The 26,765-nt window shown below is 41.7% G+C and overlaps 1 protein-coding gene across 2 annotated transcripts in view; it reads left to right on the top strand.

Moving 5' to 3' along the window:
• PRKN (parkin RBR E3 ubiquitin protein ligase) overlaps nucleotides 1-26,765 on the top strand; it is a 938,258-nt gene that overhangs the window by 779,037 nt on the left and 132,456 nt on the right. For both annotated transcript variants that reach the window (XM_089530072.1, XM_089530073.1), the window contains one exon: nucleotides 8,465-8,614. In XM_089530072.1, the coding sequence (XP_089386198.1) occupies nucleotides 8,465-8,614 (150 nt within the window). The remainder of the gene's footprint in view (nucleotides 1-8,464; nucleotides 8,615-26,765) is intronic.

A 26,765-nucleotide genomic window follows, 5' to 3' on the forward strand; every position in this document is an offset into this window, starting at 1 on the left:
ATACTTAACTAATTAGTGTCTCCTGGCCCAACTTTCCCCTAATCCTAATTTACCAGGCATTAGCCACTGTGAGCAACAGGGGGCTGTTCTCCTGTCAATCGGGATGCAACACACTGTTTTTGTCCCCACTTCCCTCAAGCAATCTCCAGTGTTACAGTGAGAAGCAGAATCGCTGTCGCAATGCTTCCTCACACTTGAGATCACTTGTTGAAAGAGGGTGGAAACATCAGTCTGCTGTATCCCAATCAACACAAGAACAGACTCCCACCATGTACAACAGCTGATGCTCAGTAAATCAGGACAGAGACAATTTTATGGTGCATTGTATATTTCCTACACTACTGAATAGTTAGGGATCATTGTATGAATTAGTTACGGATGTATAACTCCAGTTTATGCATTTGTAACTGCCATTGTTTTTCCTCATCCTCATCCCAACACATAAATATATTTTGTCCATTTGCATGCAAAATGGCTGTTCCAAAATGGCATTGCTTATCTGTAGTCTTATGTGGCACAGTCTCCCCTGCCACCTTAGAATTCTATCACTTTGTCCAACCTTCTCTCTATTAACTTAATTTCACAGGTTTGTAACAGAGTTAAGACTGGTAACAAATATTTATTGTGTGAAAAACAAACCACCACTTATCATACTTCTTCTCCTGTTCCCTTATCTGTTGGAGTTCCCCAGGGCTCTGTTCTGGGTCCCCTTCTGTTTTCTCTCTACACACTGTCCTTAGGAAAACTCATCAGCTCTTTTGGCTTTTCCTACCATCTGTATGCCAATGACACCCAGCTGTATCTTTCCGCCCCTGACCTTTCTCCAAGGCTTGAACAGCAAGTCTCGTCTTGCCTCACAGCTGTCTCGCAGTGGATGCACCATCGGCGTTTGAAGCTCAACATGTCCAAGACGGAGCTTCTTGTCTTTCCTCCTAAGCCCACCCTTCAACACTCCTTTTCTGTCTCTGTGGACAACATTTCCATTCAACCAGTCCAGCAAGCCCGCAGTCTTGGTTTTATCTTTGACTCTTCTCTGTCGTGTATCCCTCAGATCCAGACCACAGCCAAGGCTTGTAGACTCTTTTTGTACAATATTGCTAAAATCCGACCATATCTCTCCGCCTCTGCTGCCAAGATCCTGGTCCATGCCCTAGTGATCTCACGACTGGATTACTGTAACGTCCTCCTGGCTGGGCTTCCTCTTTCTCACCTCCATCCTTTAATCTCTGTCCAGCATTCAGCTGCATGCATTATCACTTCCACCCACCGCTCTGACCACATCTCTCCTGTGTTGGCATCCCTTCACTGGCTCCCTCTCCCTTTCCGTATTCAGTATAAGCTCCTGCTGTCGACATTCAAAGCCTTCCATGGACTGGCCCCTCCTTACTTATCAGACCTTCTTTCTCCTCACCTTCCCACCAGGGCCCTCCGTTCTGGTAGTCAAGGGTTCCTGTCTCAGCCCAGGATTTCCTCTGACCCTTCCCGGATTCACCCCTTTTCACTTGCTGCCTCTCACTCCTGGAACCTTCTTCCCCCACAAGCAAGAAAACCATCCTGTTCAGAGAAGCCTTCCCAGGCATTGCATAATTGTCGCTTACTATCTGATGTTCTTTTGTTGCCTGTTTATCGATCCATTTCCTGTATTGCTATGTATTGTATATGTATTATCCTACTTGAGAGTATGTATTTTCCCTGGAAAATGATTAACTTTCCATTTTGAAGCCAAGCCCTCCCTCCAGTCCATCTGCCTTGATCCAGGCCTTGGAGGTAGAGAGGAACTGCTGGACCTCTTACCCTTTCCCTCCACCACTCCCTTCTCCTTCTGTGTCATGTCTTTTTAGATTGTAAGCCCGAGGTCAGGGAACCGTCTAACTAAAAAGATTGCATGTACAGCGCTGTGTAAATTTACAGCGCTTCATAAATAAAGGTTAAAAATAATAATAATAAATAGTAGTCTTTGCATGGCAAAGATGTCTATCTCTGTGCTTGAAGTCAGTCATGCTTACAAGGGTGTTTCTCATAGCCTGAAAAATTACATGAAAAATGATGTGAGTGGGCATTGCTCAAGGCTCAGTTAAGTCAGCAACCCTCTTGCTTGCATGAAAAGTTGACCTAATAGGACTAATGTCAATGAGTAAATCTTGTATGGACAGGTATCCATTTCTTAACATCTTCCCCAGTCAGCTTATGAAACATTCTGTGTAAGTTGCCATGATTCACAATCCAAGATTTGAATAGCCAATTAAACATAGCAGTGAGCTTAACTGACAGTTTATTTAGATTACAAAACAATGTTTCGCTTCAGGCCAGTTGGAGTCAAATCTAATTTGAGCTCCAAAACATCCCACCTTTAAGAATTCTCTTCCAGACTGCCATTTGTCCAGAACCCCAGCCCACGCTCCTTCTAACATATCAAAGAGGTCTTCTAACTGGCCACTACACTTCCTAACTTTTTATCAACCCATCTTTCCCAAGGCTTTGTTGACCATCAAACACTTCTTCACTCAGAACCTAACAAGCCATATATCTTAACTGCTCCAGCTATTGTCCCCCTGTTTCTGTTTTTGCATTTCAATTGAATTACAGACCTCTCTGCTGTTTGCCCTCCCTTCCTGTGCTTTCCTCTAGTAAACCTTAGCTCTGTTTCTGTATCCCCATTGTACCCATTGTTTCTTCCAAACATTGCTCCATTGTGTTGGCTTCATACGTAGTTGCAGCCGCTAAAACAGAGTGGCTTTGCTCTTGAGTCAGGAAACCAGGTTTGCAGTTCAGCTTCAGAAAGGAAATGTGTGAATTTGTGAATTTGTCTGGGCATAAAATCCTATGGGAATATGGGAAAGACAATATGGGAAAGACTTTCAGTGATGGCACCCATTGCAACATTTTATTTATTTTCTGGCACTGTTGCAACATTTTATTCCCACTTTCAAGTTAGTTTCTTTTTAAGTCTAGGACGTGCTGGATGAAAACACTATCATTCTTTCTTCTCTTTTTAAAATTTCTTTTAGCATTATAGTTATAGTTGTGTGTGTTCTAATCATTTCTGAGGCCTGTTACAGACTGCCAAAATAAAGCTGCTTCGGGTCTCTTTGGAGGTATGCTGTTTAAATGATGCATGGGTCCTAATAGTCCAGAGGTCGCGCCAAAGCCACACTCCATTCCTAAGCACTGGAGGGCAGCTTTGGTGCAGCTTCCGGATTCTTAGGGTGCATGCATCATTTAAACAGCATACCTCCAAAGAGACCCAAAGCAGCTTTATTTTGGCAGTCTGTAACAGGCCTGACTTATGGCAACCCTAAGACAAACTTCTCACAGTGTGTGGGATTCAGGATTTGTTCAGCATGGGTTTGCCTTTGCTTTCCTCTGAAACTGAGAGGATGTGACTTGCCTGAGGTGGGTTTCCATGGCTGATTCAAATCCTGCTTAAACCACTACACCACACTGTCGCTACAAGTTATAGTGCATCAGTTAAATATTACTTTTGCTCTATAGTACTTTAAGTCTGGGAACATACTCTAGTTTTTCAAAACTTTTTGGAAGAGCCCTAATGAGTTCACCAAAATCAATATAATCTTTCCCCCCTCCCAACAAAAAAAATGAAAAATATGGATATAGAAGTGATAACTACTGGGAAAATCCAACAAAACACAAAGACATGAATTGCATGAAATCATGCTTCTTTATTCCAGTCTGGTCTGGAATAGCCCAAAGAAGCTGACAGAGGAGTTCATCATCTTCACCTGCATGGAGTGAGCGAGTGAATGATTTAAAGGAAGGTGAAGAGGTAAGGAGGAACAGAGGCCAGGAGAAACCAGCCAGAGAGTATTCTGAGTATTACAGTACTTCAAAGTCAGGAGAAGATGTATATTATAGACTAGCGGTTGAATAAAGAATTCAGTCAAGGAGAAACTAATCAGAAAATACTCTCATTATTGTAGTTCTTAAAGTCATTATGGACTAGGGTATAAGGAAAGTACTCGGTGATGCTGTGGATAGAGGTCTCTACTGGATCTGCTGCAGTGTGAATTTCCCCATAAATATGTGTAACTTTGCCCTCAAAGTCCTTCACAAATTTGTCACAGCAGGTTTTCAGGATCCTGTTTCAGCACAATTTCAGTAGCCTTTCTACCTTCCAGAACAGCCTGGCTGAGCAGCTTTCTCAGGATACAGTAGTAGCAGCAATTTTCAAAGAAACACCTGTGTTGATCTCTTGCAGCATAAGAGGGAGGGAGGGAGGGAGGGGAAAGAAAGACTAACCAGTTTATTATTTTAGCATGTACTTTCATGGATATAAACCCACTTCTTTAGATGCAGTACAGATCAATATTAAGGCCTTGGGTATAAAGCATATTTTCACCAGCATCTGTGGCTAGCATCTTCAGATAATGCATTTTCTGAAGATGCCAGCCACAGATGCTTGCAAAACATCAGGAATAAACTCTCCTAAAACATGGTCTCAGGCTTGCTAGAGAGGTTAAAAAGAATAAAAAGAGATTTTTTGGATATGTCCGCAGCAAAAGGAAGAAGAAGGAAATGGTAGTGCCACTGCATGCAGAAGATGGCAAAAAGCTAACAGGGGACAGAGAAAAGGCAGAATTACTCAACACCTTCTTTGCCTCAGTCTTCTCAGAAAAGGCAAAGGGTGCTCAACCTGAGGATAATGGAGCAGAGGACAGAACAGGGGAATTTCAGGACAGAATAAGTAAAGAGATAGTAGAGGAATACCTTGTTAATCTAAATGAATTTAAGTCTCCAAGACCAGATGAACTCCATCCAAGGGTATTAAAAGAACTGGCAAATGTAATATCGGAGCCATTGGCAATAATCTTTGAAAACTCCTGGAAAACAGGAGAAATCCCACCAGACTGGAGGAGGGCAAACGTTGTCCCCATCTTCAAAAAGGGGGAAAAAGAGGATCCCAACAATTATCGTCCAGTTAGTCTGACATCTATACCAGGAAAGATTCTGGAGCAGATCATTAAACAGAGAGTCTGTGAACATCTAGATGGCAATTCCATAATCACAAAAAGTCAACATGGGTTTCAGAGAAACAAGTCATGCCAGACAAATCTGATCTCTTTCTTTGATAAAATTATCAGCTTGGTAGATGAAGGGAATGCTGTGGATATAGTATATCTAGATTTCAGTAAGGCCTTTGACAAGGTTTCCCATGACATTCTTGCAAACAAGCTTGTAAAATGTGGGCTAGACAAAGTAACTGTTACATGGATTTGTAATTGGTTGACCGGCCAAACCCAAAGGGTGCTCAACAATGGCTCTTTTTCATCCTGGAGAGAAGTGACCAGTGGGGTCCCACAGGGCTCTGTCCTGGGCCCAGTGCTATTCAACATCTTTATCAATGACCTGGATGACAGAATTGGGAGCATACTTATCAAATTTGCAGATGACACCAAATTAGGAGGAATAGCTAATACTCCAGAGGACAGAATCAACATTCAAAATGATCTGAATAGACTAGAAAGCTGGGCCAAAGCTAACAAAATGAACTTCAACACAGAGAAATGTAAGGTACTGCACTTAGGGCAGAAAACTGAAATACACAGATAGATTTTGGGGGACACCTGGCTGAATGAAAGTACATGTGAAAGGGATCTAGGAGTCCAAGTAGACCACAAGTTGAACATGAGTCAACAGTGTGATGCGGCAGCTAAAAAGGCCAATGCAATTTTAGGCTTCATCAATAAAAGTATAGTGTCTAGATCAAGGGAAGTAATAGTGTCACTGTATTCTGCTCTGGTCAGGCCCCACCTGGAATATTGTGTCCAGTTCTGGGCACCACAATTCAAAAAGGACATTGAGAAACTGGAGCGTGTCCAAAGGAGGGCGACTAAAATGGTGAAAGGTCTGTAAACCTTGCCCTATGAGGAACGACTCAGGGAGCTGGGGATGTTTAGCCTGGAGAAGAGAAGGTTAAGAGGTGATATGATAGCTCTGTTTAAATATTTGAAAGGATGTCATATTGAGGCGGGAGCAAGCTTGTTTTCTGCTGCTCCAGAGAACAGGACCCGGAACAGTGGATGCAAGCTACAGGAAAAGAGATTCCACCTCAACATTAGGAGGAACTTCCTGACAGTAAGGGCTGTTCAACAGTGGAACACACTCCCTCAGAGTGTAGTGGAGTCCCCTTCCTTGGAGGTCTTTAAGCAGAGGCTAGATGGCCATCTATTGGGGATGCTTTGACTGGATTTCCTGCATGGCAGGTGGTTGGACTGGATGGCCCGTGCGGTCTCTTCCAACTCTATGATTCTATGATCACATAGCCCGGAAAACCCACAAAAAACTATGGATGCTGGCCATGAAAGCCTTCAACTTCATATTTATGCAGTTGGAATGTAATAAGATCCAGAAAAATTCAAATCATGGCCTAGCCCTAATTTTTTCAAAGGGCTGGAGAAGGATATACAGGTCTTTCTGATCATTACAGTGATAAATTAATGTTGATGAATCAAAGTAATTAACCTGCATACTGAACAAAGATTTGTAAACTGTAAAATTATAGACAATTTCTACTAGAATCTGATGTGCACAAGGGATGACAGGCAGATAGAGAATTGCCAACATACATTTCATGTCAGCCACGCTAGAGCAGGATTGATGTGGCTGCACATGGTTTTGTTGCTATCTGGAGCCACTTTTCTTAAAACAATGCCAGGAGTTAAGTGGACCATACACCTGATATGTACATATAAGCCTGTTACAGACTGCCAAAATAAAGCTGCTTCAGGTCTCTTTGGAGGTATGCTGTTTAAATGATGCATGCACCCTAAGAATCTGGAAGTTGCACCAAAGCTGCACTCCAGTGCTTCGGAATGGAGTGTGGCTTTGGCGCGACCTCCGGACTCTTAGGACCCATGCATCATTTAAATAGCATACCTCCAAAGAGACCCGAAGCAGCTTTATTTTGGCAGTCTGTAACAGGCCTCACTTTTCAAAGGCTCACATTTAACACTCCTTTGAGGTTTAAAATTCAAACCAAGAAGTATGATTCTGAGCAGAAATCCTATAACTTATGAAAATAGCATATTTCACAAGAAAATAGTTAATAGTGATAGGCTTGTACAGACTGGACTACATACTTTTCAGGAGGAAAGGGAATTAAGAAACATATTGAGAATGTGCTTTAATTCCAAAGATAGGAGGCAGCACTGGATAATGAAATGTGTCAAGGCATTTAGCAGCAGCTTCTCTTTTCAGATTCATCTATTTCCTTGGGGGCTTTTTAGTGCAAAAATAATAGTTCACAGTGCTGTAATAACATAATGATTCAGCATGGTTTCTATACCCATAGAGCCCATAGAGAATGTCAGATTTCTTTACAAAATATGATTCTCCCCCCGCCAATCCAATTCAGTAAATCAATTCTCTTGCTTATGATTTCCAATGACAGAATTGATTTTTTAAGTAGTGTTTGTACATTCGACTTAAAAGAGAAGACAAAACAGCATAGCCAGTAATTGAGTACTACTTGTCACAGCTAGCAAGGAAGGAGGGGAGCCCACATTTTCAAGTCCTACTTATAGCGGAAATAGAACTTGGGACAGTCAGAATCCCAGAGAGAAAATAGCCAGGCTGGGGGGTCTCTGAGAGTTGTCATCCAAGGCCAGAATCATGGTGATGCCCTACACTAGGAGTTTCATGTTTTTCAGGATCCTGCATTGGAGGCAAGGAAAGCCTTGCAAGTTTACTTGCTTCGAGCAGCTTATTTCTCTGATGCCTGACTTCTTTCACTGCCACTGGGTCTACACTTTTTGCCCTTCTACTGTCACCACCTATAGCAGCTTAGTTACATCAGTGTTGTGCTCCAAGGGATTCCATGCCCCCCCCCCCATAATAACTTCTTCAAGCTGTATTGAAATGCTCTTTTGAAATGGTGCAAATCTTTGTAAATTCTGTTTTTGCAGGCAAGAATCAATAATTTTACTATTTTTTTACTGCGGCAAAGTCATCAAAATTACACAGTCTTCAAATATTAGTCACACTTCAAAGAAATGCACTTTGGTTTTGGCACAGAAGGCTACTGAAACTGCTTCAGGACTTGTTTTTTGTTCCGAAAGCTTATTTTCTGCATACAAAACTTGCTTTGTGCACAGAAAATACTGTTTTCTATTCAGAAAACTGGTTTTCTATGGAAAACATTATTTTCTGAACAGAAAAATACTATGTTCTTTTGTAAAAACAACAACAACAACAACAACAACAACCATGTGCATTTTTTGCTCAGCATAGACCCCAAACTGAAAAGATCTTGCCTGTATAGAATTCAAGGTTTCTCAATATGCAAGAAATCTGTTTTGTTCTTATTTTTTGTCATCATTTCCAAATTGTTTTGAATATTATTTCCATCCCTAGCTTTTAGTACTCATATGAATGAAACAGGAATGACAGATATATTGCAGTTCTTCAAAGCTTGTTAAACTTCACAATATTTTTTTCCGCTTTTCAGTACAACCGTTACCAGTGTTATGGTGCTGAGGAATATGTTCTGCAGATGGGTGGTGTCCTGTGTCCCACGCCAGGATGTGGTGCAGGGCTGCTTCCTGAACCTGAAGAGAGAAGGATTGTGTGTGAGCCAAGCAATGGAATGGGCTGTGGGGTAAGGACAGTAAATATTGTTAACAGTTCCATAGAAGTCAGTTGAGATGCTTATGGCAAGAAAGATATGATCTCTGAATTTATCTCTCATGCAAATGACTCTGAATTTCCTTTCTACATAATAGAATTCTGTGGATCCCAGCAATCCATTTTAATTTGGTGCTGCAGTGCAAGAATGACTGATTTTGTCATCTAAACTATATCTGTCCCAGATTGCTTTGCTTTACTTGGCATGTAAGGATGCTGATCTAGGTGATTATTGTAAAGGAGAGGGGCTGTGATACTGACAAGTCAGAAAGCTTTGACTCTTTTGAAAATCCCTAGTAGTCAGCAAAATGGTAAGGGTTTCAAAGCTGAGGGATTTGCTATTTTATTGACAGCACTCTCTTTAAACAAATTTGAGGGGGGAGGATGGGTGAGAGAGTCACGTAAAAATGGCACTGCATATTTTCAGCAAATCAGCAAAGATTAATGCAGATATCGGATAGATGTGTTGAATGGAAGTTGGTTTTAAGTTGTTGGAACAGAACTGGAATACATACAGCAAGAAATTGCCTCTGCCTCCTATCTAGTTAGGGATATACAAAACACTCATTCTTGATTTTGTGGCATTTATTTGAATTCCTGCATTTGTGTCCTGTCCTTTGTTCATATTAGGCTGTGTTTGTTTGTTTCTTTAACTCACATGGAGATTTTTATTTCTTTTTCCATACATGTTTTCTGTCACATACAGGCACACATTTTTCCTTCCTGGTTCTTTCAACTATCTGCAGTTTTTTTTCTTGTATCCAGCTTTTTAAAGTGTAAGATGATTATATATTCATTTTATTCCTCTGAAATGTATCACAAGCTTCATATAAATGGACAGACATCTGAAGCAAGGTACACGCTTTCTTGAGTTTTGAGAAAGTGCAAAATGGATCCTTCTGGTAAAAATCTTAAAAGTACCCAATTTATTTTCCATCCCTGTAAAAAGTTATGTCAGCCAGCAAGTAACATCCTGCATTCATCAAATGAGTAAAGTTAAAATGAGGTTTAAGGCTGTTTCATGGTGCTGGAACTCAGGATATGCAAAAAAAAGTTTCAGTTAGCCTATGCTTTTAGGACAAGAGAGAGAGAGAGAGAGAGAGAGAGAGAGAGAGAGAGAGAGAGCCAGTGTGGAATCCTGGTTTGAGTATTAGGGCTAGGTTTATCTTGGAAGCCACAAAACACCCCAACCTATACCTTCTTGGGTTTAACTTTCCCAAGACAGAGAGATCCTCTGCCTTTTATTAGTCACTGCTATCACTCCAAATTTAAGATTTGACAGAGAGGCATCTGAGGGCTTTCTCCCAGGGAGATGTCTCCAAAACTATGGCGGGTTACAGACAGCCGAAAAGCGGCGGCCTGCACCCACCCCTTTCCCCACCGGATCGGGGCCTCAGCGGCCAGAGCGGGAGCCACTGAGGCCCCGATCCGCCGCTTTCCAGGCCGCGGGGAAGCGGCAAAAGGCCCCTTCCCCGAGGCCTGGAAAGGGGTGTCCTTGGGGCTTCAAGCCCCAAGGACACCCCGCGGCAGCAGGGAGGAGGAGAAAGGGGCCACTTGGCCCCTTTCTCCTTTGCGTCGCTGGGCGCAGCCTTCTGAAGGCTGCACCCAGTGATGCAAATGGCAAAAGGAGCTCTGTTTCGGAGCTCCTTTTGCGGCCGGGGAAAGAGCGCACTATGTGCCCTGGTGTGGCATGATGACGTCACGTCCGTGCCGCCCCGTATAGAGGCGGCGCGGTCATGACGTTGTAATGGTGGCACCTGTGTGGAACAGCCGCTGCCATTTTGTGCACACTCCGCACATGCTAGGGTTGGGGGCGTCCGGAAAGGACGCCCCTTTCTAACCCTAGCACGCACAGAGCGCGCACTTTAAGGCCCGTCTGTAACGGGCCTTTATCTCCTTTTTACAGAGTGAGGGAGGAAGCTGTAAACCCAGAGCCTAGATTCCCTTGGTGGTTGATCCTGCCATTCTAAATATGAGCACACTGAGCTTTCCTAAATAATGTAAATCTTCTCACAACTCTCTCTCTCTCTCTCTCTCTCTCCACACACACACATAACAGAATAGATGGATGTGTTAGCAGAGCTTACAACTCACTGTAAATTACCCACCCACCACCAAAGCATATAATGAATTTGCAGTAAACCTACTTAAAGGTAAAGGTAAAGATTTTTACTTGACAAGATTGTCTAGTCATGTCTGACTGGAGGAGGCATTGCTCATCGCCGTTACTAAGCTGAAGAGCCAACACTGTCAAAGATTACTCTGGGGGTCATGTGGCTAACATGACTGCACAGAATACTGTTACCTTCCTATATAAGTGGTACCTATTTATCCACTTGCACTTTTACATGCTTCCAGACTGCTAGGTTGGCCGAAGCTGGGCCTAGTGGTGGCAGATTACTCAGTCACACAATGCCTGGGCCTTGAACTACTAATCTGATAACCTTGAAATCCTCAAAGCCAGTATTATTAACTGCTGAACCACCACATCTGTTTAAATTAGTGTGATATTTGTCTGCCTTCCTATGGAGTTTATAAACAATGAAATAAAAAAAAAAAGAAGAGGGGGGAATAACCTGATTATGTCTAACTAGACATCCTAATCTGTTCACACCTCTGTGGTTTAAGTTTTAAGTCATTCCTGGAGCAAAAGTGTCCCTGGAACCACATGGCTAAGCCTCAGAGCTCCACTAGCCTTCACAGCTCCTGCTCCTCTTGTAGCCAGCAAACCCAGTTAACTTGTTCTGGGATCCTGTTGAATCAATACACAAAGAGGGGAGCAAGCTAGAACTGCCCCCTCTGCATCTTATTCTGTCACTCCCCATATGAAGTAGGATAGGCCTGCACAAGAGAGCTTCTTCTTACCCTTGGACACTCTCCATACTATTGAGGATTCTGGACAGTTATCAATACATACACAAAGTCAGCCTTTCCCTTACGTGGGGATCTGTTCTGGACTCCCCCCCCCCCCACGCGCATAAGGGAAATACCGCACTCCTACATGCGGGTGCAGCACATGCCATTGCTGCTTCTGGCGCACAGCTTCAGCGTAAGCTGAAAGCCACGTATGGCATGCCTGTGTATGACGCAGGCACACTGTTTGTAGCCATGGTTTCTATTTGCACTGAACATCACATCTAGTCTGACCTTTAATCCAGGAGACACAAAATCATTAGGTGTAAATGATGAAGAATGCTTCACACCTAATTTTTTGGTTACGTGTTTGGATTTGGTAGAATCCAGTTTATCTGAGGCTTATGCATACTTGTTTATTCTCAGTACTTAATTAAAAAAAAGTTGGGATACCGTCTATATTTACAAGTACTGCATCTCCTCTTAAAGGCAAAGGACAATAGTTATTTCTTTTAATAATCATTTGTATAAGTAACTGGGAATCCATCTCTCATCACAGGTAGAATGAAGGAAAGTCAACAAGAGATTAATTCTGTCTCTAAGATGCCTGCATGCCACCTGTATTCTAATGAACTACACAGTGCTGCATTTTGCTTTTGTGGACCTTCAGGAAGAATAAATCTGTTCAACGTGTGTCCTCTCTAAAGTTTATTTTGACTCAGATTGGAATGAGGGGGAAAATATTTTGCAATTCTGAATGCTGCTTACCTAAGAATGATTCCTCCATCTGGCTTTGCTGTTAGCTAATCCTTTCTATATACTTCTTTTTTTATTTTTACTCATAAAAATAGTAATTTGATTTCCCAAGGTGTTGCCATAACACACTGTTCTTCCACCTTCATTGCTATTCATCAGACCAATCCCTCTTGCTTTCATAGCTGTGATGTAAAATGCTGACATGTTTAACACAGGAAACCAGAAAGAAAATATGGAAGCTGTTACACTTGGTGCCAACTAACCTGCTTGCTGAAAAAGCTGGAGTAATCAAGGCTCATGAGAGCATGATAAATAAAGCATCTTTGTCTTGTTCTGTACTAGACCAGTACATTGCTTCCTATATATCAGAAGGAATGCTTACTGTTTGAAGGGGAAGAACTTCCATATCCTATCATGTCAGGGCTGAGTGCCAAGCAAAAGTACATGATTTGCCTATTGCAATGGATGCTTCATCAGGTACATGTGTAGTTCACAGTTCTATTAGTATGCAGAGTACTAATTTTAGAATACAACCCCAATAACAAGGTTATTGATAACCTATGCTGGGGTGTTTTTTTTGTTTTGTTTTTTAAATACTGGTAGGTGCTGTCTGTGCAACTTGATAAAATACTGAATAGCATATAATGAGGCTGTCAAACTGAGTTGTTAGTCCATTTCACCAATCTTGTTTTGGGTCTATTTACTTATTCAGTGAATATTGGTAATTTACAATATAAGAACTCTTCACTCATTACTATGAACTGCTGTCACTGCTTACTGCAAATTGCCAACATCTAACTTTCCACGTGAGGTATGTTTATCATGACCCTGAGCTGAGGTTCTGTCATTCTTTTGCAGGGCTGAAAAAAGTGTGCCCTGCCATTTTGTGCCCTCCCCCCCCCCCCCCCGGTACATTACAAAAATGTTTCAATTTTTTATCTCTCGATACCAATGCAGTGTCCTGTATCACCCTCGGTAAGCAATTGGTGGGTGAATTTGCTCCCCAGAGCTGTTTTAGGCATAGGGCAGGCTTTTTTACTAAGAGGAAGTGACCTGGAAGTTGATTTTGGGGTGTTTTTTTAAAAGCTTCTTCTAGGTTTTAAATAGCTGGGGAGAGCAGGACAAAAACATGAACAATTTGTCTCTAGAGGCCATTTGATAGAGGAGTTCTTTTTGTCAGCAGGAATTTGCAAACCTCCAAGGCCTTGTGCGAGGTCAATGCAGCCCCCTAATGCCCATCACTTGTCCAGCTTTATTGGATGGTATTGTTTCCTAGTTAGATACTTGTAATATAGTAGGGTTGCTTCAGCTGCCTGATAAGTTCATCGGCTCTGTGTGTTCATAGGTCCACCACTCTGCCACTGACAGCAATTCACCTCCAATGTAGTGGTTGACCAAGGCATGGGATACTATGCCATAGCAATGTTATCTAAATAATGTGTCTGTTGAGAATGTGGCCCTTAACAGCAGTGCATTCCTAACATTTTGCAGCTTCAGTGAACATCCTAAACACATAACACAACATGTTGGAATGGGAAAAAAAAGTAAATTGAATTAAAAATTAAGATAGTAATCATGTAGAAACAACAGAATTAGATGCCATTTCTGTACTGAACAGCTGCTCTTTTCTTATATTTAACTTTTTTACATTTTTAAAAACATCCCACCTAAGACTGGAGAGGGTAATTTAACCATGAGAACCTACCAGTGCTCAACACGGTGAAGTCCTAGAAGCCGTATTATCTCAAACACCTTTATCCTGTCTCAGTGGCATCACTATGGTTGGCATAACCCATTGTGGCAACTCATGGTGTCATTCTCCCATTGACCTCCTCCCATACCACACCATACAGAATCCTTAATATTTTTTTTTTACTAACGTTACTTATAAATCATAATTCCATGCATCACTGAATTAATGGCAATACTTGTGTAATAAACAACTAGCTAAATTAGAATTATATCTGAAATTACAATATCATATGCACAGTCTAAATGTATTTACATGTACAGAGTTCTGAGTGGTTAAAGTGAAAATTTGGTATTATGTGATGTTTTTAAATAAAATTTTAAAAGAATATTTACATTATTTTTATAAAATTTTAACTTTTAAAATTTTAATTTAAATTTGTGTTTAAAAAACCTGGGGCCTCTTCTTTCTCCATCTCCATTCAAACTATCTCTTCAGTGTTTACCTAAAACAGGCAATGGAAAAAGAGGAAGACCACATAGACTCAATAAAGGAAGCCGTAACTCTCATGTAAAGTCGAAGGCTTTCATGGCCGACATCCATAGTTTTTGTGGGTTTTTCGGGCTATGTGGCCATGTTCCAGAAAAGTTTCTTCCTGCTGTTTCGCCAGCACCTGTGGCTGGCATCTTCAGAGAATGCTTTGCCTGGAAAAAGTTGGGTGTATATATACTGTGTGAGCCTGAGAATCAAGGAACTCCTGGATCCTACAATATACAAAAAGCTGAAACAAGACCCAACCAGAAAATCACCAGAAAAACGAACACCCTGATCAAAAACTCCTCAGTTCAGCCAACCACAAGACAAAGTTTGTGCAAATCTGAGGCTCACCCACCAAGACTCTAGGGACTTCCCAAGATCCACAAGGATTCCATCCCACTCTGACCCATAGTGAGTACTATTGGATCCCCCACATATGACTTGGCCAAGTTTCTGGCCACTCAATTACAAACCCACTTAGGGCAGATACCCCACTACATCAAGGACTCAGCTCACTTCATAGGAAAAATCAAGAACCTGGAACTAAAACCTGGAGACATTTTAATCAGCTTTGATGTGGTCTCCCTGTTCACCAAATATACCAGCTTCCAGAGCCTTCCAGAACAGTCCGGCCAGAGAGAGGAGAAGGAGAGGAGAATTTTTCGTTTTCTTTAACTCAACAACTCTGCTCAAGTGACATCAGGTTAGAATCAGATATTGAAACAGAACCTTCCCTTTAAGTGTAAGATAGCAGCCAGTACTTACCTTTAAAGAAGTATTCCCAGTAGATTGACTGTTATATTTATTACTAAAGACTTTGCAGTATGGACAACGAGGGATCTGCCGCAGTCACCTGCAACTCTTGTGGGATGTTCCTCTTCTTGCCTACAGAAGTGGAGAACTTCACATGCACCAAGTGCAAGTTGGTAGCACTCTTGGAGGAGAAAGTGCGGCAGCTGGAGTCCAGAGTAGCTACACTTCAGCATATTAGGGAACAAGAGGATTTCCTGGACACAATAGAACTAACCATCTTAGATGAGTACCACGCAGAGGAAGATGCTAGGGTGGAAGAGGTCACTTGCCAAACAGAGGAGGCAGACAGCTGGAGGAATGTCACAAAGAGAAGTAAGCCAAGAAGGAATTGTTCGGGGAGCTTGCAGCTAGAGAATCGATTCGAAGCTCTTTCCCTTATCAAGGAGGATGAAGAAGAGCAGCATGGACAGACTTCAGGAACAGAGCAGGGGAGCCTGAGAGTCCCACCCGAGGGAACAGTCGCTGCTAAGCCTCAGAGGAGGCGTGTGGTCGTAGTGGGGGACTCCTTGCTGAGGGGTACAGAAGCAGTGATTTGTAGGCCTGACAAGATGTCTCGAGAGGTGTGTTGTCTTCCAGGTGCAAAGATCCATGATGTGACAGAGAGGCTGACAAGACTGGTCAAGCCTACTGACCAATACCCCTTCCTTTTGGTCCACGTGGGAACTAATGATACTGCAAGACACAGCATTCAGAACATCAAAAAGGATTACGAGGCACTTGGTAGGAAGCTGAAAGGAATGGATGTACAGGTTGTCATCTCGTCTCTTCTGCCAGTTGAAGGGCATGGTCCAGGAAGGGAGAGGAAAATAGCAGATGTGAACAACTGGCTTCGCAGATGGTGCCGCCGAGAAGGATTTGGATTCTTCGATCATGGGCTGCGGTTCCATGAGGAGGGACTTCTTGCAACAGACGGGTTGCATCTCACGCCAGTTGGAAGAAATGTTTTTGCCAACAGTCTCAAGAACTTGATCAGGAGAGCTTTAAACTGAGTTCCGAGGGGAAGGGAGACAATATTAAGGAAGGCGAAAGGGATGGCGAAAATAGTCAAACTGACATAGAGGAAACAAGGCAAACAGTGCAAGGACCCAACAGTGGGAGGCAAAAAAACTTGCACAGGCAGCAAGTAAAAGGGAACCATGGTCTGCGATGTCTCTACACTAATGCATAGAGCATGGGAAATAAGCAAGATGAACTCGAACTCCTAGTACAACAAAGCAGATATGATATAATAGGCATCACTGAAACCTGGTGGGATGAGTCTCATGATTGGAATGTGGAAATAGAGGGGTATAACCTTATTAAGAGAAATAGGCCAAACAGGAAAGGAGGAGGAATAGCACTATATGTCAGAGATATTTACACCAGTGAAGAGATCCTGGACATCAATCATGGAAGCCAGGTGGAGAGCATCTGGATAAGAATCAAAGGGGAGGGAAACAACAAGGGTGTTACGGTGGGAGTCTACTACAGACCCCCAAGTCAGACTGAGGAATTGGATGATATCTTTCTAGAACAGATGACCACACAGTCAGAAAAGAGAGATGTAGTAGTGATGGGTGATTTCAACTATCCTGATATTTGATGGAAGTCAAACTCAGCAAAATCCTCAAGGTCTAGCAAATTCCTCACTTGCCTGGAAGACAATTTCATGGTCCAAAAGGTGGAAGAGGCAACAAGGGGGTCAGCTATTTTAGATCTGATCCTAACCAACAAGGATGACTTGGTTAATGAGGTGCATGCGGTGGGATCATTAGGTAGAAGTGACCATGTTCTCCTGGAGTTTGTAATACAGTGGAAAGGAGAAGCCAGGCATAGTCAGACACCCATTCTAGACTTTAGGAGAGCTGATTTTTGTAAACTTAGAGAAATACTGGGGAAGATCCCATGGTCAGGAATACTAAAAGAGAAGGGAGTTCGGGATGGATGGGAGTTTCTCAAAAGGGAGATACTGAAGGCACAATTTCAAACAGTTCCAGTGAGAAAGAAAAACGGGAGGTGTCTCAAGAAACTAGGATGGATGACTAAGGAACTTTCAACCGAGCTAAGTTTGAAACGGAACATGTATAAGAAATGGAAAAAGGGGGAAATCACGAAAAAGGAATTCAAAGAAATAGCAGGCATGTGTAGGGGTAAAGTCAGAAAAGCTAAAGCGCAGAATGAACTCAGGCTTGCTAGAGAGGTTAAGAACAATAAAAGGGCTTTTTTGGATATGTCCGCAGCAAGAGGAAGAAGAAGGAAACGGTAGGGCCACTGTGTGGAGAAGATGGCAAAATGCTAACAGGAGATAGAGAAAAGGCAGAATTACTCAACACCTTCTTTGCCTCAGTCTTCTCAGAAAAGGAAAAGGGTGCTCAACCTGAGGATAATGGAGCAGAGGACAGAATAGGTGAATTTCAGCACAGAATAAGTAAAGAGATAGTAGAGGAACACCTTGTTAATCTAAATGAATTAAAGTCTCCAGGACCAGATGAACTCCATCCAAGGGTATTAAAAGAACTGGCAAAAGTAATATTCGAGCCATTGGCAATCATATTTGAAAACTCCTGGAGAACAGGAGAGATCCCAGCAGACTGGCGAAGGGCAAACGTTGTCCCCATCTTCAAAAAGGGGAAAAAAGAGGATCCCAACAATTATCGTCCAGTTAGTCTGACATCAGTTCTAGGAAAGATTCTGGAGCAGATCATTAAACAGAGAGTCTGTGAACATCTAGAAGGCAATGCCATAATCACAAAAAGTCAACATGGGTTTCAGAGAAACAAGTCATGCCAGACAAATCTAATCTCTTTCTTTGATAAAATTACCAGCTTGGTAGATGAAGGGAATGCTGTGGATATAGTATATCTGGATTTCAGTAAGGCCTTTGACAAGGTTTCCCATGACATTCTTGCAAACAAGCTTGTAAAATGTGGGCTAGACAAAGGAACTGTTAAATGGATCTGTAATTGGTTGACCGGCCGAACCCAAAGGGTGCTCAACAATGGCTCCTTTTCATCCTGGAGAGAAGTGACCAGTGGGGTCCCACAGGGCTCTGTCCTGGGCCCAGTGTTATTCAACATCTTTATCAATGACCTGGATGACAGAATTGGGAGCATACTTATCAAATTTGCAGATGACACCAAATTAGGAGGAATAGCTAATACCCCAGAAGACAGGATCAAGATTCAAAATGACCTGAATAGACTAGAAAGCTGGGCCAAAGCTAACAAAATGAAATTCAACACAGAGAAATGTAAGGTATTGCACTTAGGGCGGAAAAATAAAATGCACAGATATAGGATGGGTGACACCTGGCTGAATGAAACTACGTGTGAAAGGGATCTAGGAGTCCAAGTAGACCACAAGTTGAACATGAGTCAACAGTGTGATGCGGCAGCTAAAAAGGCCAATGCTATTTTAGGCTGCATCAATAGAAGTATAGTGTCTAGATCAAGAGAAGTAATAGTGCCACTGTATTCTGCTTTGGTCAGGCCCCACCTAGAATATTGTGTCCAGTTCTGGGCGCCACAATTCAGAAAGGACATTGAGAAACTGGAGCGTGTCCAAAGGAGGGCGACAAAAATGGTGAAGGGTCTGGAAACCATGCCCTATGAGGAACGACTTAGGGAGCTGGGGATGTTTAGCCTGGAGAAAAGAAGGTTAAGAGGTGATATGATAGCCCTGTTTAAATATTTGAAAAGATGTCATATTGAGGAGGGAGCAAGCTTGTTTTCTGCTGCTCCAGAGAACAGGACCCGGAACAATGGATGCAAACTACAGGAAAAGAGATTCCATCTGAACATTAGGAGGAACTTCCTGACAGTAAGGGCTGTTCGACAGTGGAATGCACTTCCTTGGAAGGTGATAGAGTCTCCTTCCTTAGAGGTCTTTAAACAGAGGCTGGATGGCCATCTGTCAGGGATGCTTTGATTTGGATTTCCTGCATGCAGGGGGTTGGACTGGATGGCCCTAGTGGTCTCTTCCAACTCTATGATTCTATGATTCTATGATCTCACAATGCAGTTAGTATGCTGCACAACTGGCAAAGAACAACGTTATTTCCAATGTCTGTTTCCATGCTGTTACTCATTAATATTGTGGCAGGTAAAAAATTCAGGTCTCAGTACTGTCAGCATATAGAAGACTGGAGAAACATTCCCATTATTGACAGCATAGATCATATTGTCATCATAATCAATGGCAGGACACAGAGTGCTAGTCATTTACAGTATATCTATTTGGCTATGTATCAGTAAAGAATATGTGGTTTTAGACTAGGGATAGTAAATGTGCAGGCCCTTGGGGTGTTTTGACCTACAATTCACATCTGCTCTACACAACCTTGCCAGCAATGAGCAAACATGGGAGTTGTGCACATCTGGTAAGTCAAATGTTAACCTCACTAACTAGACCTTAATAATGGCACCAAGACTAATAGTGATTTCTACCAGAGTTCCATCCTGCAGCCGGCATGTGGGAGAGTGGAATCTCCTTCCTTAGAGGTTTTTAAACAGAGGCTGGATGGCCATCTGTCAGGGATGCTTTGATTGAGATTTACTGCATGGCAGGGGGTTGGACTAGATGGCCCTTGTGGTCTGTTCCAACTCTATGATTCTGTGGGTAGATCAGAATGTAATCTTTAGAACTAGTAAAAACAGGATAAATCATGTTATATGTCACATGCCATATACAGTGATATAAGAAATAATGGGGTTTCTGGGGTTTTTACGCATGTAAGCATTTGTATGAATTCAAAATGTACCAAGATGTCTGAGAGAAGTGGTAAACTTATATGCCTATCCATAATCAATTCCTTAGACATTCCTGTGATTGTAAATGTCTGTGAAAACAGTGAATTGCCAGTGACAAGATGGAGAAATTCAAGACCAAAAAGCTTTCCTTGAAGCTGAAGGCTCAACCAGACTTCCTCAGAGTATAGAGAGTTTCCAATTCTTTTTGTTTTCATTGTACCGGCATATGCATGGGTTTACACCCAATCTCCTCTTGAAATATGCCCGTTCCGCTCCCTTTCTTGGGACTTCCCTTTCCCACTGACCATATGTCACAGTCAGTTTCATGCAACACTTGCGAAATTGATTTCTGCCAGTTTCCACTGAGCCTTTTTCACAATTGTTCAGAAGTTATAGTCAAAGTGCTAAAGGACTTTAGCAATCATATAGTGGTTAAACATTAGGATCATGCTTTAGTGCTAACATTGGTCTTTCCCTGTTGAATATGTCCTGCAAACCAAAGCTATATTTGCTTGTCAGACATATTTACTGGGTTTGAGACAGCACAGGTAATGGTTACAGACAAGTGACTGGTGCTTTCATTTTGTAAAGTACTGAGTTAACAAACCAACCTAGAGAGTGCAAATGAAAAGCCTTTGATAATGCCCGGAGCTCCCAAGAAGTACTTTGGGATAAGGAAAACATCATATGGATCTCCAAAATAAAATTGGTTGGAACAAACCTGGGACTTCCAAAGACTTTTTACCCATCTGGAGGTGGGCTGAGAGGAGTATAATTTAATAGAGATAGCAAGGTGGGAGGGAAAGAGAACTGAGCTATCTGGATGGGTGGGAGAAACTCTAGTGAATTTGATTGTGGCATCAAAGACAACGCTGTGACAGAGACACTAAAACTATCTTTGGACATATGCTCCCTTTCTTTCTGTAAAAGACATGGTTTGGGGGAGGGAGATAAGGGTGAATCAGAATTTGGGGATTCACTTTTTCCCATTACAATTATGATGAGATTCTCAAAGATTCCTTTCAGGGCACAAAGGGGCCTTTGCCACTCTCCCGCTGACAGTATATCATTTTCAGCTGACTGCATCTGAAAACAGATAAGACAAATCAAGATGAATCCAAAAATTAACATAATTGAGGACAAGAATGGTGAGCTTTTTTGCTTTGAACAAAGAGGTGCATCACTGAGTCATAAAAGATGAAACATTAATGCAATCAGCCAAGGCTATGGGCTGACTGGGAGTGACAAGAGACCAACGACAGGATCCCAATTATAGAACAGTCTTATCATAGCAATCATCTACATATTTTTCACATACGAGCAGGATTAAGGCACCCAGGCTGAATGATGAATATTGCTAATAACTGTTAAAAAAAAATATGAACATCTAACTAAGCATTTCTCCAAACAGTGCTTTGTATTCCTCTTTTTGTAGCACTGTAAGTGAAAGCTGTATAATCAATGAGAAAAGGTGGGATACAAGATAACGAGGTGGATTAGGATGAGTTTTATTGACCCAGGATTTCTGGTATATGTTTGCTCAAACTTTTGATAAGGCAAACACAAAGAATGTCCTCCTTGCTTGTCATTTAATCTTTTGAAATGGCCAGTAAGCCAGTTTTGCAATGCATTCAGGCATAATAGGATTATAGTAGCTCATAATCAGACAGAAAGTCCCCCAAATGAGCATTGATTAAACAATTGTGACTCTGCAGTCCAGCCTACAATCACAAATGGGCATGGTTTCTCCTGAAGGGGGAAAACCAGGACCTAAGTCCTGGTTCTGCAAGAAACTGCAGTATGGCTGAGAACTGTTATTATTTTTGATTTCCTAAATCTATCAGTATTGTACAGGATTTTTAGTCTGTGTTTTAAGGTATCTGACCATGGCAGAGGGTCAAAATAGGCATTAAGGGAAATTCATATTCACTGGTTTAGTTTGCACAATTAAATTACAGAGATATGTGCCTCAGTAGTTCCACTTGCATATTAGGTCCCTATTTACTTGTCCATGACCAATCACAAAATAAAGCACACCAAATGGAAGAATCCTGGGTGAGGAGAATCATGTGGCATTAAAAATGTCTTTCACCACTTGAGGCATCACCTCTTCAAAAACATGCTTAATGTATCACCTAGTTTGACCCTATGCTTACATGCTTAGGCATGGCTGAAGGCTGTTTCAAACCAAACTTTTAATGGGTGTCTGTGAAGAGATCTAGGTTTCATGCCTGCTAAACTGGTAATTTAACAGCTGGGTGATTTTAAGTCTTCCAGTTGCTGATGGACTGTAGCTCGTATTATCCCCTACCATCAGCTATTTGGGCCAGGGTTGATAGAAGCTGGAGTCAAACACCAGATAGAGGGATACAACTGGTCCACCTTTATTTAAGAGCAGCTGTACGTCACTGATATTTTGTGCAAATGCTATTCAAGGAGATAGGAAAAACTGAGAAATGTTGTAACCTGTCTCCACAGTATCCAAGCATTTGAGACATCATCAGTTTTAGTAGATGTACAAGATGAGGCTTTGGTGTGTATAAGTTAAAACTGTAACAAGTGAAGCAACTCTAAAAGAATGAGATTTCAAGAGCAGTGGCCATCCCTTCACCTTTTCCCATATAATAGGATTAATTAGCTGAGTTGGTTAAATCAGTTGTTTGCCTTCCCATAATTTTAGCAACTGCTTCATTCATACAGTAAGATTGAGAAAAGCGAAACATTTCTAACCTGTTCATCTGAACAATGCATGTCTTAAAATGAATTGTAGATGCAAGCTGATCTTTTGAATACCTTTTGAAAAAGGGTGGAGATCATTATGCACAATCATCCCTGATTATTGGTTGGAACTTGGAACACATGTTTATAAGGCTTGACAAATCCATTGTGAAGTGGGGATGTGAATGCCTCCTAGCATCTTTCCTTCTATTACTACAGCTCAGAGCTATTTAATCTAAAATTTTCATTTTGAGGGCATAAACAGGCTGCCCATATTGGATGTTGGGTGAAATATGGCTGGTGAAACAAAACTAAGTATGGGCTCTGTATAATACACAATCATAGGAGTAAAAAAAATATAGTTCTAAAAATAGAAAATAGACAAAACCCTATTAATTGATTGCCAGAGTAAAACATTTTAGTGCCTTGGCTGGATGAGGATGTTGCTGGGGGGGATCTAAAATTTGTGAAGAACAGAAGAGTTTGGGAGATTGTGTAGGTAAAAGGCTGCTACACAGAGCCAATTCTAGAGGGTAGGAAGGTAGGGTATTTGCCAAGGCCAACAGAGATGTCAGTGCCCAAACTTTCTGCGCAAGGAATCCAGTGAGATCAGGTGCATCCCTCTTTTGTCCAGGTTAAAGCGGCCCAGTAAAGGCGCTCCCTTCAGTGGGGCCCAAATGCATGAAACTATCAGGCAGCTGGGTTCCTATAGTAAATTTCTTGCCAGTTTTCTACTATCCCTTTGAAGCTCTCTGAGGGAGCTAAACAGGCCTGCAAGTTATGCAAAGAAGCCAGAGGGTTATGGTGTTGTACAGATGATTATAAAATGGGCAATCTCTCTGATACATAAAAACTATTTTTAGACATCTTTAAACTGGGCATTGCTCAGAATTTGTATGTACTTATTTCAATCAAAGACAGAAGTAATGTCCATATTAAGGAAGCACTGTTTTTGGACCACCCAGAAAGACACAATAATCTCTGTTTAATCTTTCAAACCCAAAAGTTTCTTCATCAGACATTTTTTTTAAAAAAAGCATGCATGGGTGGATGGGAAGGAAGTGATGGTGTTAGATATACATCATCTGCAAGTTGTTTTCAGATTTTAAAAAAAGGATCAAATTAAGCTCATCAGGCTTAATTCATCAGGCTGAATAGGATTGGGTCATCTGAAAAGAAGACAATAAAAGCAGAGCTCTCCACAGAGAGAGAGAGAGAGAGCAACTGCTCAAATACCTCAAACCTGTATTTATCCCATATGAAGCTCACAGGCCCCTTTGTAGAAAGAGAGTGGTGAGTTCCAGGTAGATTCTGTATTGCCGAGGCTGGAGATGAATTTGCACGCTGGGTCTGGCAAAACAAATTAATAGAATCCAGTTAGAACTACTTTATTTTTGGCTGGGGGGGGGGATATTCATCAGAAAATAAAGTCCCAGACTATTTATTTAGAGAATTGATACTCACCCTTTGGCCAAAAGGTCTCCCTCAGTAGCCTTAGAAATCATTGATTTGACAGTTCTCTGCCCTTAGGCTCACAATCTAAATGTTTATGTCACATAAGGAAAAGGGAATGGGAGTAAAGGAGGGGATTATGTCCAGCAGATGCTGGCTATTCTTCTCTTTCATAGAAGCCAGAGCAATGGAATATGGAGGAAGGGGCTCTAAAAATGTTGTTTATCCTTCACAGGGAATGCTAGATCTCTGGACTCCATATTTGTTTGGCTGCACAATTGCTGAGTGTACCATTTCTGTGTTGTCTAGGGCTCTGGAAGACCTGGGTTTGAATGTGGGGTCAGTCGTGGAAACCTGTTGGGTGACCTTGGGGCATGTCACACACAGTCATCCTAAGGGGAAGGCAATGACAAACCTCCTTTGAATCTATCTTGACTGGAAAATCTTAGGACAAGTAGTTGACTCAAAGGCACATAACAACAGCAACAACATTTTCTTTTCATGTCAACTCATATCCTAGCAACTTTGCACTTAGAATTATTTGAATGTATCATTACAAGATATTTAACAATATCCAGATGCTGATAACCTAATGCAGTTTATGGTATTCTGGTATTTTCCCTGCTCCGTAACTCTATTCCTAGCCATAGATTGTTACTGCTATACAAAGAGCATCATTTTAAAAATGTTCTGAAATGTATGGTGCAGTCACTGCTCCATATCGGGTGCCTGATACATTGGTTCATATTTGAAATTTTAAAACAAAACTATGGAATTATCAGATTCTTTTTTTTAAAAAAAAACCTGATAATATTACTAGTTGCTACAGGATGGGGAAAGCTTGTTTTCTTTTGTGTTTGGTGTAGGAGGCTTATGAAACTTCAAATACCCATCTGAATAGAAAACCAAGCATTTAAAAACATCAGTCAAAAAAGAAATATTTCAAGTGGCTGAGAGTAGACACAGAATAGAAAATGTGTCTCAGTCTGAACAATGGCATTGCTACTGCAAAGCTATATTACAAAAAGTAAAGAAATATAATTAAAAAAACTGAAATTATCTGTGAAAAGAAAATAAAGTGATCCAATTAAACAAGAGACATCTTCAATACATAAAAGGGAATGGTCTGAGTTCGAAGCAGGGCTGTGTTGTTGAGGACAGTGGGCAACTGTAATTCAGAGAGAGTCATAAAAAGTAATCTAGACAACCAGATATACTCTGCTTATATATTAAGACATCCTACAGAAGAAGAGGGGCAATTCCAACGTGGATAATACATCTTTAAAAATGAAACAATGAGTTGGAGCATCATATCCCCATTAATTTCATTCCATCCTTTAGTAACACAAACCAGCCCACCCCTGCCAAGACATCTTATCGTAATTAAGAAAGTAAGGAGTGACCTCTGATGGAGAATCTGTTTTGCTAGTATTTAGGAGATGTCTCAAAAGATACACTGGGACACTTTTTGAAATATATTGGGGTTTTTCATGTATTGATGGGATCAACTGCTGAAGAGACATTAATAAATTGCCTGAGCACATGAGCCTGGGGTCTTGTTACAAATTACATAAAGAGAACTCTTTTTTTCTCGCTCTCAGTTGTATTGCTGTTTTCACTGCAAATCCCAAAAGTGTTTAGAGGACACAGGACTTGCTTGTTTTCGAAAATTGATACCCACCCTAGACAGTAGCCTGTCTCAGAGCAGCTAATATAAATTCAATATATTAAAACCACCTCACACAGTAATCAGCCACATAAAAATATAGCGGGGGGAGGGACTGAGAACAACGGAAAAACAATTTAGTCGAGGGAAAACTATAGTCCATATCTCAACAGCTAAAAGACCTGGGCAAATAGAAAGTGCCCAAATGACACCAGGCTGCTTTCTTTTTACCTCTTTTCCCTTCCTTCCTTCCTTCCTTCTTTCCTTCCTTCCTTCCTTCCTTCCTTCCCTTTATTTCCAGAGCTTGCTAGTGTGGGTGCGTGCATGCTTCTGTACCAGAATATTAATCTCTCTCTCTCTCTCTCTCTGGCTTTGCTTCGCAAACGAAGATTCATCTGCGCTTTGTACAAGCGCGTTGGTGACTAAAAAAGCCAATTCGGGATAAACAGGTCCGGTTTCAGAAAGCACAGCAGAAAGTCTCCTTGGGTGATGTTTCCGTGTTGCGGTTCTTTCTGCGTTGTCGTTTCTCTTCAAGATTCATTCGGCGTGAGCTTTAGAAAAAGGCTGCAGCATCGTGGATAGTGCGTCTCCATGCCTCCCGATGCGAGGCCAGGGAAGACCATTGTTGGTGATCAATTTGGCCAAGCCTGAGATGTTGTTTCAGGGAGTCCTTGTATCTATTCTTTGGGGCGCTCTTCTTACGCTGACCCATGGCGAGTTCACCGTAAAATACTATTTTTGGGAGGCGATGGTCCTTCATCCTAGAAACATGTCCTACCCAGCGCAGCTGCATCCTTAGTAGCATGGCCTCAATGCTGGTGATCCCTGCTTGCTCAAGGACACCAACATTTGTCACATACAACATACACATACAACATTTGTCACTTCTGGTCTCTTTGGAGGTATGCTGTTT

This window comes from Sceloporus occidentalis, unplaced genomic scaffold, assembly GCF_023333645.1.
Source record: "Sceloporus occidentalis isolate IW3139 unplaced genomic scaffold, rSceOcc1.0.p SCAF_6, whole genome shotgun sequence".
NCBI lineage: Eukaryota > Metazoa > Chordata > Lepidosauria > Squamata > Phrynosomatidae > Sceloporus > Sceloporus occidentalis.